The sequence below is a fragment of the Rhea pennata genome, chromosome 18 (assembly GCF_028389875.1).
Source record: "Rhea pennata isolate bPtePen1 chromosome 18, bPtePen1.pri, whole genome shotgun sequence".
Classification (NCBI taxonomy): Eukaryota; Metazoa; Chordata; class Aves; order Rheiformes; family Rheidae; genus Rhea; species Rhea pennata.
In genome coordinates, this window is record NC_084680.1 from 15,030,405 (window position 1) to 15,044,525 (window position 14,121).

A 14,121-nucleotide genomic window follows, 5' to 3' on the forward strand; every position below is an offset into this window, starting at 1 on the left:
CATGCTGAACTGAGCCAAGTCAAGGGGTAAAGGAGAAGTGGATATTAGTTGTGTAATGGTCTGTTTTGCTTAGCATCGAAGTTATTAATGGGTTCCTAGGGCTAATTTAGTCGTTGCTGATGTTTTATTTTACTAAACAAAATGCTCATACACATTTTTTTTCAGCAGTATCATTGCTTGGAGACTCTTGACTTAATGGGCACAAACAGCAACCACAGTAACACAGCCAGCCTTACCTCAGGCAAGAGCAGCCTGATCGCCTATCATTCTTCCACTTAATAAACATGACTATTCGATAGACTGAGATGCTGTAAAGATATAATATGATTTGGAGAACGTGTTACTCTATTAAACTGATAAAGTTTTTCATCTGAGAAAATGGCAGAGCAGAAAGCAAATTGATTTACAGTACAGGAAGTTAACAAAGTCACCGGATTTCCCACAGGCAGCCAGAAGTACCAGTATAATTGCAGAGGAAGCAGATGTTGAGGAGGCAAGCAAGGCTGCAAGGTCTTCCCTTTCAAAGGAGCAAGGGACAGAACTCAGGTTGAAGCAGTGGAAAGCGTGAAGTGCTAGACAAAGAGACTCTGAACTGTGAGTAAATACACTATGTCTTGTTTGATTCCTACTGTGCCTAGGAATGCATGGTTTCTTGTGTTCTTGTGAAGTATTTAGACAACAAACATGGATTCCATTAACAATTATTTTCTCCTTATATAACAACCACAAGATGCTGAGGTTTTGGCTAACTGAACAAGGCAAAATGGGTGATCATGCTTTATAAAGCTCCATAACACAGCTCTTAAAAGCAAGATCTTACTCAACTTTGTTCATATAACATATGTTACAGTAAAACGTTGTCTTCCGGGTTTTTCTTTGTATTGCTAGTGGCATTAATCTAAACAGAGAGAGTCGCTAATGTATTTTAAAGGCTCCTCTTTTGAACAGGAGGGATATTTTTCAGCTTCTGATCACGCAAAATATGTTTTCAATAGCTAAAAGAGTCTGTAGTGACTTTGGTCATGATGAAAGTCTGGTCGTTAGCCCAATAGTCGAATGTCACCTTTTATGTAGTAAGGTTTCACCAACTTGCATTCATTTGAAGAAAGGACAGTACAAAGCACAGCTGTAAGTATTTCTTAATGAGTATGTATGCCGAATCCTTTTTCAGAATTCTATTCAGAGTGGCTATTCTGGTCCAGAAATGACTGCTCGGGCAACAGCCAAGATACAGCTTTTCTTTTTTAATAATAATAATAATAATAATATTTTAATAAAATATTAAACATTTTTTAATAATAATCCTGCTCCAGCTAGAAAAAAGAATCTTTTAGTCACCCAGTCAATTGGACACCAGTGAATGCCTGCAACCTGCAGATTCTCAAAGAGATGGCACAGGCTTGCACTCAAAAATTATATTTCATATTTAGGAATTGATGCCATCCATTTCTTGAAAAAAATTATATATTAACTAATCTCCCTGAGAGCAGCTCAAGATAAAAGACAGAAATGTGACCAGAGTTAGCAACCACTGGAGGTTTCCAGAAATTCTTTAAGCAATTCTGTGAGGGCAAAACAACAGATTATTTAAACAGATGATGTGTATCTCTAAGCATCTCTCTAGTTTTTATAGACTTCTTTAAATAACAGAAGTGACTCATTTCTTTCTTGTCCCTTTCTGTAAAATTACTGTCAAATCACTGTTCATGCCCTAGGAGACCGCAGGTTTAGAACAGGAATGCTGGTTTATTTTGTCCTAGATCAAGTTGAAGTGGCTGAACAACTATTTCTGTTATAGCAGGCCTGTTGGCCTAAAAAATAGACTATTGGAATAAATTTGCATTGCCTGAATCAAGTAATGTAGTCATACAAAATTTCTGAAGAGAAACTATACCAAGCAATTGGTTTTCATCTGATTAAAAAAGATGTGAAATGCAGGTAAAGGTGTAAGTGGACTTCCTACTTTGTGCAACTTATGCATTAAGATGGCACCTTCTGTGCATAGGAATTACGCATGTGTGCATTCTCTCTCTCTCTCCCCCCCCCCCCCCCCGCCCTTTTTTTAACAATTGCTAGAAAATAGCAATGTTCCAATGGGGAGATGGGGTAAATGAGAGTACTTGCCATGAGTGCATTTTGCTGTTAGGTTTCTGTTGCAGAAAGAGACTAACAACAGTATGTTAATATTTTCTTAATATTAAAAATGCAATTTTCATGTAAATTTCTCAATTTACATGATTTAAAGGCATAGAGCAGTCTGGAGTGTAAGACTGGCAGTTGAAAAGAATTTTCAGCAGAAATGTATAATTTTTTGCTAAGTACCTATATCAAAAAAGCACCTTATATCTCTCTAAATGAGCATGACAGACACTAACAATGAGAAATTTTAACAATGCTTTTTTTTTGTTACCTATATTTCTCCAGTCTCTTACGCAGTAAGTCATCCTTCTAGAACAGTAAAAAAAGTTTTTATTGGAAGTCTCTAATGTTCTATACCTTCCTCAATCACTTTGTTGTTCTTTTAGTTGCGAAGAAAAGAATGGGGCCCATAAACTATTCTGCTTTTACAACTTATTGGAAGCTCCTGACCTCTGTTAATTCTGCTCCTGACCTCTAAAATCAAGAATCTTCTTGATTTCTTCCAAGAGAACACTGACTGCCAAATCTCTACCTCAAAAAAAATTTTACATATATATATATATATATATATATATATAAAATACACACACACACACACACACACACACACACACACACACACATATATACACATACATACATACTTTAAAAAAAGAAAATAAAAGCAATTGTAGATATAAAGCCAGGACAGGGAATTGAGATGATTGATGTTTTTCCACGTTGTTGTCAGGTTCTCTTCTGTGTATTTTTTTTTTCAAAGAAGCTTTCCATAATCATTTTTCAATCCTACTTCCCAATTAATATTCCTATGAGAAAAACCTCACTCTAAAACATATTTTCTCTTAGTTTTCTGTTGAAAAACATGTTAGTAATTGTAAATGGGTTACAATCCAAAAATAGGAATAACAATAAAGGACTTTTAGTGGAGTTTAACAACTGATGCTGCAGTACCACTTTTCACAACTTCTATATATTTTCTTCATCTTCTTTATGCAAGTATGACTGATAAGGTCCTGTTTATCTACTGCTGAGATAATGGTAAAAATGCATATTTTAATTTTAGCAGTTAATTCAGCAGGCAACATTAAAAGTATTTAAATTAGGTGGATACTTTCTGCAGACCCAAGTAACTGTGACTTTCTTAGCAGTTTAGAAAAAATATTCAGCACACACAATGTAATCTTAAAATTAATAATTACCCTTACTGGAAAGGGCAAGATGTACAGCTTACATCACAATTCTCAGAGAACAATACACAAGACTTTAGCTTAGAGAATGGGTTATTGTGCATCCTCTAAACTAACTTATTTTATAGGCCACAAAAATGAAAAAGAACAGCTGAGCAACACCTTGGATTTGCTAATTACACCAAACTGCAGTGTTTTCATTATGTTCTTCAAACCTAGAACTCTAAAGTCAGTGAAGAGCTGTAACTAATGCAATCTTGTGAGTAATTAGAAAGCTGTCATTATTCCACTGGGATTGAATGCATACAAAAGAGGACAGAAAATCTACAGATGATACAGATTTTAATGGTTAATTGTTGGGAAGTGTTGTTGTGGCGTATCACATTTTATCATGCCATTATGGCCACCAATAGCAGAGTCCGGTTTTGTTTTAATTTGCCTTCCATCTGCTTGATGGCTTTAACATGTGTAAACACCAAGATATATTGTTATTGAAAGTTTCCACTTTGCGATCAGCTTTGGTACCACCTTATTCAGAGGACTTGAACTTTCCATGGCAAGGTGAAAAGGCTCAGCTGTGTATGTAGGTAAGTTGAATGGTCACAATGTTCACATAAGTCTTACTGAAATCAACTGCCAATTTAAAATTGTGATCTTTAGTAGGAAAATCAATTTACATGTAAAGTAATAGCCATTTAAGCAAGTCAAAAGGTCATTCTTTCCAAACCCCTTTTTTCTAAATGAGTTTGAGTACAGTTCAATGCAAAGTCTTTCTTTCTTTGGCAATGATTCAAAGTGATTTTTTTTTGTTCTTTGTTTTAGAAAAAGTGAATGGAAGACTGTACAGCAGTGTGTTAAGTTTCAGGTTGTGTTGTTCAGCAATGGTACACTGTGGAAAAAGACACATCTCTACTGTTGTTGCGTGTATCCTTATATTTGCAAGCATTTTAATCTGCTCCAGGAAAGGTACTCATCTACAGAATAATATAACTAGAAAAATCTTCCTCCAGGCAACAACTGCCAGTCCAGCAGGTCACCTTTGCAGAGGAAAACTTGCTCAAAATGCCATAACACCCCTAAAAAACAACAAAACTTTTATCATTGCCCCATACTTCGATGATAGAGATAGCAAAGTCATCCGTGTGATTGGGATTGTTCACCATAAAGATGTTAAAGAACTTTACTGCTGGTTCTGCTGTCAGCCTCATGGTGAAATACAGGTAACTAATGCTGAAATTGATGTTCATTCAGATAGATTTGGATTCCCTTATGGTGCAGCAGACATAGTTTGTTTGGAACCCCAAAACTGTGATCCAACACATGTGTCGATCCATTGGTCCCCACATGGAAATATTGACCAGCTGCCAAAGTTCGAAATTAAAAATCACAAGGCCGAGACATTTTCTATTGACTTCACTGTATGCATCTCTGCCATGTTTGGAAATTACAACAATGTCTTGCAGTTTATACAGAGTATGGAGATGTATAAGATTCTTGGGGTACAGAAAGTGGTGATCTATAAAAACAGCTGCAGCCAGCTGATGGAGAAAGTCTTGAAGTTTTATACGGAAGAAGGCACTGTAGAGATAATTCCCTGGCCAATAAACTCACACCTCAAGGTCTCTTCTAAATGGCACTTTTCCATGGATGCCAAAGATATTGGCTATTATGGACAAATCACAGCTCTGAATGACTGTGTGTATCGTAACATGCGGAGGAGCAGGTTTGTGGTTCTTAACGATGCTGATGAAATAATTCTTCCCCTTAAGCACCCAGACTGGAAAACAATGATGAGCAGCCTTCAAGAACAAAACCCAGGGACCGGAATTTTCCTGTTTGAGAATCATATCTTCCCTGAAACCATATCCACCCACACGTTCAACATTTCGTCCTGGAATACTGTGCCAGGTATTAACATATTGCAACATGTTCACAGAGAGCCGGACAGAAAAGAGGTTTTCAATCCAAAAAAAATGATCATCGACCCAAGAAAGGTGATTCAGACTTCAGTCCACTCTGTCCTACGTGCTTATGGGAATAGCGTGAATGTTCCCGTGGATGTTGCCCTTATTTATCACTGTCGAGTGCCCCTCCAAGGAAACCTTCCCCGAGAGTCCCTCATCAGGGATACAACACTGTGGAGATATAACTCATCATTAATCATGAATGTTAACAAAGTGCTGTATCAAACGGTACTGTAAGCTCAAAAGTGAAACCTTGGTTGTAAGGATGGAGAGTGGAGAGCTGCCCGACGCCCATGGGGACAGGATGGGGTTGGGAGGAGTCAGAGGATTTTTCATTTTGAAAATGAAAACAAACAAAAAAAAAATCATCTTATTGCATAAATCTCACACTGGAAGTATTTTCAGATGAAGATCCTTGTAAAGCTTGGGGGAAACATTTCTTTTATGCACTGTATAAGGGTAAATGCATTTTGTCTGTGACCTGAAATAAGGCACCCAGTGCAGATAATTTCAAAACTAAAGAACTTGTATTTGACCCTAGAAAAGCTCAATTCTCAATTGAGAATTGAGAATTGTCCTCAATTCTCTGACTTGTAGAGTTGTCAGGGAAACTTTGGGAAAAACCTGATGACACTGTTACATGTCATTGCAGGATATCTAATTTTTTTTTTTTTTTTTTTTTTTTGAACTCAGGGATTCATCACTTTGGAGACATAATATACGTCTGTCTTTAGTTACAAAATTTAAGTACTGGGTAAACTAAGATTTTAAGTGCAGCACTGAAACAAAGAGAGGCATTGCAATAAGCATTTAACATTATGTTCTCCCCAATGATACACTGCAGATTTAGGATCATCTATTGTTCACACAAGGCAAAGCATAAAATTTATGGCAATCACCATTAGAAAATATCTCATCAAGAATGTTCATAGAACTTGGAGTTTCAATTTGGACATTATCACCTGAATGCCCACAGTAGCAGTTGCTGTCTCTAAGTCCAAACCCTGGGCTGTAAAATTATTAGATAAAAATGTTAGTGTGAATGACTGGGTTTTATGATCATGTAATTATTAGTTTCATTTACTATTTTTCATTGGTTTGCAATTTGCAAATATAATGGCTCGTTTGTGCTTCTGTCTTTTATAGGAGGTTAATGAGATGAACAGACAAACATGAGGGTTGAGTGCAGGGTCCCCCAGGGCAGCCAGGCACGTGTAGTCTCTGTGTGCTGCAGTGCCGGGTGTTGGAGCGGCTGGGGACTGGGTGAGCACCGCAGCGCCAAGGTGCCAGAGCAGGAGCCGCTGCAGCTGCCGGTTTTGAAGCACCTGAGGTGGCTGGCACTCCCAGGTCTGCCGCCAGCTCTTTGCCTCATGAAATTGCTGGGAACATGAAGAGCTTCTGCATGCAGCTCCTGCCTCGGATCCTGTTACTGGCTTCCCTTGCCCTTGTGGGAGAGGCTGGCCAGGCTCAGGACCTTGTTCACACCTGGCAAGTAGCATAATCTGTTGGCAGTCAGCTGTAATTTTGGGGTACTAGTGCTAACCCCTTACTGGAAAATTAAAGATATTTATTAATTGTACAACATTCTTTTTCTTTCTTTCTTTTTTTTTTTTTTTTTTTTTTTCCTGGCATCGCCATCGTCACACACTCAAAGTCTGGGAGGGCAATTTTAGATGTAAAGAATGCATAGCTCCTGAAAGAGTGGTTTCAGTGTAAAAGAAAAAAAAGCTGAGAAAAAAAGACCTTTTAACTGTTGTTGTGAACTTTTACTTTACTTGAACTATTTCTCTTCAAAGAACACAAAAGCTGATTATTACAATTGTTTACCATTTTGTTTACAATTTGAAGTGCAGTAGATTATAAAAGAAAAACTTATACATGTACAGAAAATTATATGGTTTGCTTTTGTGCCAGGCCTAATACACAACCAAGTATTACAAAATTATGCTATACTGTATCATCTTCTTCAGATTGAGAATAGAAATGGGCAAAGTAATCTATGTTAGAGCAATATTTCACCAGCAGTGGAATAATACTGCCTTCAGTTTAGCCCTTCAACCAATAAACTTCAGAAAATGGCTCATATAACAGTGGAAAAACCGCTGGAACTGCAAACAGCCTTTCTGGGGAAAAAAAATGTCAAGAGGTAGTCTATATTAAGATGGTAAATTATTATTATTCTTTGGAACTTTTATTTATATTTAAGCATCAATGCTTTACTTTGTTACTTTTGGCAAAGCAATAAACAGAGGATATAGAATACATTTTACATTAAAAAAAATAGTAATGCTATTTCTTACTCTTGACTTTTTTGACTTCATGTTTGACCATAGCTAGTTCAAGGATAAGGCTTTCATCATTCATGTACTACTGAATTTAGTGCTGCATATTATGAAATTTTGTAATCATCTTTGAAATATGTTTACTCCCCTGCCATCCCCACCCCAAGTCAGGAGGTGTAGGGATAAAGTGAGAATTACCAAAAATTAAGCTCAGTTATAGTCTTTGCAAAGAATATTGACTATCAGGAAAGCTCTTCAGCTCTACTGGTACCAAGAAAAATTCAAAAGGTAGGCCACATTGCATAGAATGTGTGGGGAAGATGAGTAATGACCTGAGGATACCACTTGAACTAAAAGTAGTGCTTTGATTCGAGTTTTAATAAGGATAATGTTAACTGAGGAAATTAAAGATAATGGGAATGTCTGAAAACAGGCATAAGTATAGCAAAGGTTAAAAAAAAAGCAACACTCCAGTTGGAAGGTGCTACTAAATAATTTCCATTTCAAAATTCTAGGAAGACAGGCAAGCTATTGAAGAACCAAGAACAGACGCTTAATAAATGTGTCACAATCATGGTGTTACAATGTGACAAAAGAAAGCAGGAACTGTCCTTTTGTTTAAGAAAGGTGAGGAGTGGGGGAGGTCATTTAGGTATCTGCAAGTGTGGTCTTAATTGGATGCAAGGCTTTAGAGTAGTTTAGAAGGAAGACAACTAAAGAAATAAGGAGAAATGTGATTAGTTCAATCAGCTGGGACAAGTACTCTTTATTACGACCTTGCTGAAGGAATAAACACATTGGGTAACTGCACTCTCGAGTGAGAGACAAGGTTAGTGTTGCAATACCAGGCTGATGACAGACAGGCTGAGATCTACCTGTGCAATATGATGCATCTGCAAAAAAAATGTAATTCTAGTATACAGTAAGAAAGAATATTTCCTACAATGATCCAGTCATTTGTCATTGTCATTTACAAATAGAAGATGACCATACATTTCTGGTCTTCTGTGCTAAGACTAATTGAAACTGGGCCAAATGTGGAGAAGCACCTAACCAAGGAAGAGTATTTCTTTTGAGTAGAAATTAGAACGGCCTGTCTTGTTTAATGAAAAACTAGCAAAAAAGGAGACTAGAAGAGATATGACTACATGTCATATGGGTATGACTCTTGTACATAAATGCAGTAGAGAGGGAGGAAAAAAACCAATTTTAAATTAGGAGGAATACTGAAGAGGAATAAACTGGTGCAAGCTAATTATTGAAAGTGCTAGGTTAATTTAGTATTAAAGCACATAGCAGATCTGCATAGTTTTTATTATGTTCAGTTTTCCTCAGAATAATTAGGGCTTTATTTTTTTTCCTAAGGGTCTGTTTTGGTATGTCTTGACTTCTATAGCATGTTCTTTTTTCTCTGCTTCTGTAATCTGCTATTGTTTCCGCTCTCTCTCATACTTCCTCATCAGGACCCGTATTCACCCATTTAGTTAGACCTATAACATATTCCTTAGGAATGAGTGTCCATCAAACAGAAATTATCATCTTTATACAGAAAGCTTTTCTAGTTCTCTTTAAATGTGTGTAGGAACTCCAAATATTGCACCATGTTAGAGTAATTTCCACAAGGAAACTTAACCATGTAGCCTTAAATAAACCACCTAAGAGCCTAGGTTTGATTTGCTTGAGCAAGTCCTCGTGAAGGTTTATAATTTAAATTAAGTTGTTCAGAGGTAGGTAGTGTTTGAGCTGTATGACTTGCTCAAAAGAAGAAAAACTTGTTTTTCTGGTAGGCGTGGATGCTTTTACTGACATTAAGGCACACCAAGTGTTTGAAATAAAATGTGTTGGCAAGTGTCTTAGCTATTGTATCTACATGTTTTTTCCCTAGTCTCATTCTGTATTGAACAATTCTTGCAATTTATCTTAAAAATTTTTAAGCTTTTTTCTTTCTGGATGGAACTGAGCAATTGGTAGGTACACCATACTATGAAATAACTGTCTGGAGAACCAGTAGGGGAACTGAACAAAACTTCACTCCACTGTCTGCTTTGAAAGGTATGTTGGTTTTCAAATGCTCCCTGTTCAAAATGCAGTTGAAAAGATACTTTGTTGTTCATTATATATAGCACCCCCCCCCCAAAAAAGCAGAAGAAAGAACAAAAGAACAGGTAATTAATTACTTGTATTTTTAATGTTGATATATTGTGATATTTGTTTAGTAAAGATTATTTATTCTATAGGACTGAACAATATTTTAAGTCATAAATAAATACATAAGATCAAGGATAAATGTTAAATGGGACCTACTCTATGTTATAAGAATGCTAAGATATATAAAAACCTGAGACTAAGAATAGTAAATGCTCTAGGTAAGCTTTTTGCCCAACTTTAAAATGTTTGAATAAAAAAAAAAACTTACAAATTTTGAGTTGTTCTTAGTTACAATTCTCTAGCAGAAAGTTGTATGACAGTATCAGGCTTTTAACCATACATTTGTTTTTTGGTTCGGCTCTAAATTGTAAGTGTTTCTGGGGGAGAGTCTCCATTTCAGAGTCACAATGTGCACCTCTGCTGCTGCTCCGCTTTGTCCCTTGTGTGGTGTGATAAGATTTGTGGTGCCCTACGACAGTTCTCCACTGCAGAGCCAGTTCTGGGAGCTGTCAAAACCTGCTATAAACTGTATCAGTCTTGGGAAATGGGGTGTTTTAACAGTTATGTTGTGACCTTGCAACTTCTTACTTTTCCTTTTGAGGAAATAATAGTTGGGGAAGATAATACATATTCTTCTGAAGTCTGAGGCAATTATCTTCTGCCTAAACTCAACTGACATACAGAAGTTAGAGTACTAATTTTGGAAAATATGTTAAAGCAGAGAAACAGGCCCCCTAAGGAACTTTTCAAACCAAACAGTGAAATTGTCAATGAACTTAGGCACTTCCAAAGCTGTGAAGATGCTGAGTATGATCTCTGGTTCAAAACTACAGATTTAGGTGTTTATATACTTTATGGATTTGTCTCTTTCTTACTTTGCTCCTATAAATTTAAAATTATACTATTCTATTGAAGTAGAAGCCCTCAAAATATCTTTATACAACGTATGAAATATAAAAAAGAAAAGAAGGGAATATTAGGTCTAATTCTGATTTTACAATAGATGATTAATACCAATCTTCATCTTTGCAATAGAATCAGTCTATTCCATGTGGAAATATATTACCCCATTCTTCTTCCTGGAAGTCTGGGACACTTCCTTCTATCCAGTCTAGTTTTTCTGATTTAAATAGCGGTAATTTGATTAATCTGGGGCACTTATCTTCTGCAAATCTGTGTGGTGCAAGCAGGCCTTTGAACAGGCTTGCTGTCCCCTTACTAGTCATTATGTCTAGATCCCCAAAGATGAATTTGTAAAGAAAATTCTAATCTGAGCTCCACTCAAATCACTATTGAGAGTGCCATGAGTGCTCTTTCAAACCTCAACACTTGCCAGCATGTGATTGCTGCTGAGGACTTTGGCCCTGCAGGTACTCAGTGGTGACTGTCTGCACCTGCAGCAGCAGGAGAGGAAGACTTCACCCTTCAGAGCCATGCCAGGGTCTGCAGGCATCAAGCAATGTTGGCAGACCTGGATATCTACTGAGAACACTATGAGGCTGCCTTCCCTACAAACCCTGCCTTATGCAATGTTAAGTACGGTAGCACTCGTAAGTGGAATTTTATAGTACTTCCATCAATTCACTTGTCTTCTGCTGAATTGTATCATGACCTTTCCCTGTGTGTACTGTCTCACCTATGGTGGACTGCAGGTTAGGGAATTTACATTATAGTATTTGGACCATGATGTGCAACAATCCTTAATTGCCATGTTTTCTATGAACTTACTTAATCCTGTATTCATTTCAATTATGTTTTTGCCTGTAACTTTCCTGTGGTAAGTCCAGTTGAGTTTTGTGGGTGTGTTTTACTTATACATTGTGCAGAGAAAAAAAAATGTTTCCAGTTTCCATTTTGCTTTAAAATTACTGTATAATTACTTAATTGGATGTTCTAAAATCTGAATTACAGAAAATAATGAATAATGGATTCCTATGAATCCACAGTCATATGCTAGCTATATGATACTCGAACATATTCTCTCACAGTACCTAAAGAAAACTCCATATAAAGGAACTGTTCCATACCTCTGATGTAGAGGGAAAGTCAGAGAGTCACAGACAGTACTGATCAGTAAAGGCATATTCTTATCACTGATTTTGTGTAAAAGCATGTTGACCAAGTCACTGATAGGTCAGTGCACAGTGATAGAGACTTGTCCCCCATCTTGCCTATGAAATTTATGAGCAATGAACATAGGACAACATTATCTAATGCTATTCATTTTCTTTCTTGCAGATGCAACAGCATAAACTACAAGGACAAGGAATCTTGCATCCACATTTAGATAAATTCAGAAAGCTCTGTGGTGGGAAAAAATCCTATTTTGCTGCTGCTGTGTGCATTATTACTCTAACTTCAACAATCACACTTTCTTATTTTAGGTTACAGAGACTTTCTCTCCTGCCAAAAATAATTCAGGAAGGTAGCAAGTGTAGAAGGGAAGTTGCCAATAACACAATAACAGCATTAAGGGGTAACAAAACTTTTATTATTGCCCCATACTTCGATGATAGAGAAAGCAAAGTCACCCGTGTGATTGGGATTGTTCACCATAAAGATGTTAAAGACCTTTACTGCTGGTTCTGCTGTCAGCCTCGTGGAAAGATATACATATCAAAATCAAACATTGATGTTCATTCAGATAGATTTGGATTCCCTTATGGTGCAGCAGACATAGTTTGTTTGGAACCCCAAAACTGTGATCCAACACATGTGTCGATCCATTGGTCCCCACATGGAAATATTGACCAGCTGCCAAAGTTCGAAATTAAAAATCGCAAGGCCGAGACATTTTCTATTGACTTCACTGTATGCATCTCTGCCATGTTTGGAAATTACAACAACGTCTTGCAGTTTATACAGAGTATGGAGATGTATAAGATTCTTGGGGTACAGAAAGTGGTGATCTATAAAAACAGCTGCAGCCAGCTGATGGAGAAAGTCTTGAAGTTTTATACGGAAGAAGGCACTGTAGAGATAATTCCCTGGCCAATAAACTCACACCTCAAGGTCTCTTCTAAATGGCATTTCACTCAAGATGGAACACACATTGGCTACTATGGACAAATCACAGCTCTGAATGACTGTGTGTATCGTAACATGCAGAGGAGCAGGTTTGTGGTTCTTAACGATGCTGATGAAATAATTCTTCCCCTTAAGCACCCAGACTGGAAAACAATGATGAGCAGCCTTCAAGAACAAAACCCAGGGACCGGAATTTTCCTGTTTGAGAATCATATCTTCCCTGAAACCATATCCACCCACACGTTCAACATTTCGTCCTGGAATACTGTGCCAGGTATTAACATATTGCAACATGTTCACAGAGAGCCGGACAGAAAAGAGGTAATCAATCCAAAAAAAATGATCATTGACCCAAGAAAGGTGATTCAGACTTCAGTCCACTCTGTCCTACGTGCTTATGGGAATAGCGTGAATGTTCCCGTGGATGTTGCCCTTATTTATCACTGTCGAGTGCCCCTCCAAGGAAACCTTCCCCGAGAGTCCCTCATCAGGGATACAACACTGTGGAGATATAACTCATCATTAATCATGAATGTTAACAAAGTGCTGTATCAAACGGTACTGTAAGCTCAAAAGTGAAACCTTGGTTGTAAGGATGGAGAGTGGAGAGCTGCCCGACGCCCATGGGGACAGGATGGGGTTGGGAGGAGTCAGAGGATTTTTCATTTTGAAAATGAAAACAAACAACAAAAAAAATCATCTTATTGCATAAATCTCACACTGGAAGTATTTCCAGATGAAGATCCTTGTAAAGCTTGGGGGAAACATTTCTTTTATGCACTGTATAAGGGTAAATGCATTTTGTCTGTGGCCTGAGATACAGTATCTCTTAATAATCCAGAGCAGTCAAGCCCTAATGCAGAACTGAGTTCCTCAGATAAAGGTTCTTCTGCAGCTGAGAGCTGGGACAGAATGATAATTTTTCTTTTAACTGCCTGTAAGTATGAAAGGGCATTATTTAAGGCATAGGAACTGATCATGGTGGAATAAGATTTTCCTGCTTTCTTCTTGCTTTCCTACGTTTATACATGTTGTGCCTAGTACAACAACCCTGTAAACTGCCCAAAGAACAAATAAATGTATTTGTTTGTTGCTTATCTATATCTCTAAAGTACTGGGTGGGGAAAAAAAAAATCAGCTGCATTTAGTGGCTGCTGAAAAATACAGATGTGTTTAGCATGGCTTAGAACAGCATCTTCCAGATGAAGTCCAGCATTGGCATTTACATTAGAACCCATTAGAATGATAGCAGGAGAATAGGAAAACACACTAATTGCAGCACTAGGTCTATCACATATCAGAGGTACTTATTTTTAAGGGAACCAGGAATTTTTAGCCAAGCTGCATTATTTAATGATACTAATGATTGATGTA

The 14,121-nt window shown here is 37.3% G+C and overlaps 2 protein-coding genes across 3 annotated transcripts; both read left to right on the top strand.

Moving 5' to 3' along the window:
* Window positions 1–470: 470 nt before the first annotated feature.
* LOC134148667 (uncharacterized) lies at window positions 471–6,872 on the top strand. Its single transcript, XM_062591044.1, has 2 exons — window positions 471–594; window positions 4,149–6,872. The coding sequence occupies exon 2, from the start codon at window positions 4,208–4,210 to the stop codon at window positions 5,525–5,527; it is 1,320 nt and encodes a 439-aa protein (XP_062447028.1). The 5' UTR covers window positions 471–594; window positions 4,149–4,207; the 3' UTR covers window positions 5,528–6,872.
* A 690-nt stretch (window positions 6,873–7,562) lies between these two features.
* Window positions 7,563–13,844, top strand: LOC134148666 (uncharacterized). 2 transcript variants are annotated; one of them, XM_062591042.1, is made up of 2 exons: window positions 7,563–9,624; window positions 11,121–13,844. In XM_062591042.1, exon 2 carries the CDS (start codon window positions 11,959–11,961, stop codon window positions 13,312–13,314), a length of 1,356 nt encoding a protein of 451 aa, XP_062447026.1. In that variant the 5' UTR covers window positions 7,563–9,624; window positions 11,121–11,958; the 3' UTR covers window positions 13,315–13,844. The 2 variants fall into 2 exon arrangements, with proteins under 2 accessions (XP_062447026.1, XP_062447027.1); XM_062591043.1 differs by having other exon boundaries at window positions 7,663–9,624; window positions 11,959–13,844.
* Window positions 13,845–14,121: the final 277 nt, after the last annotated feature.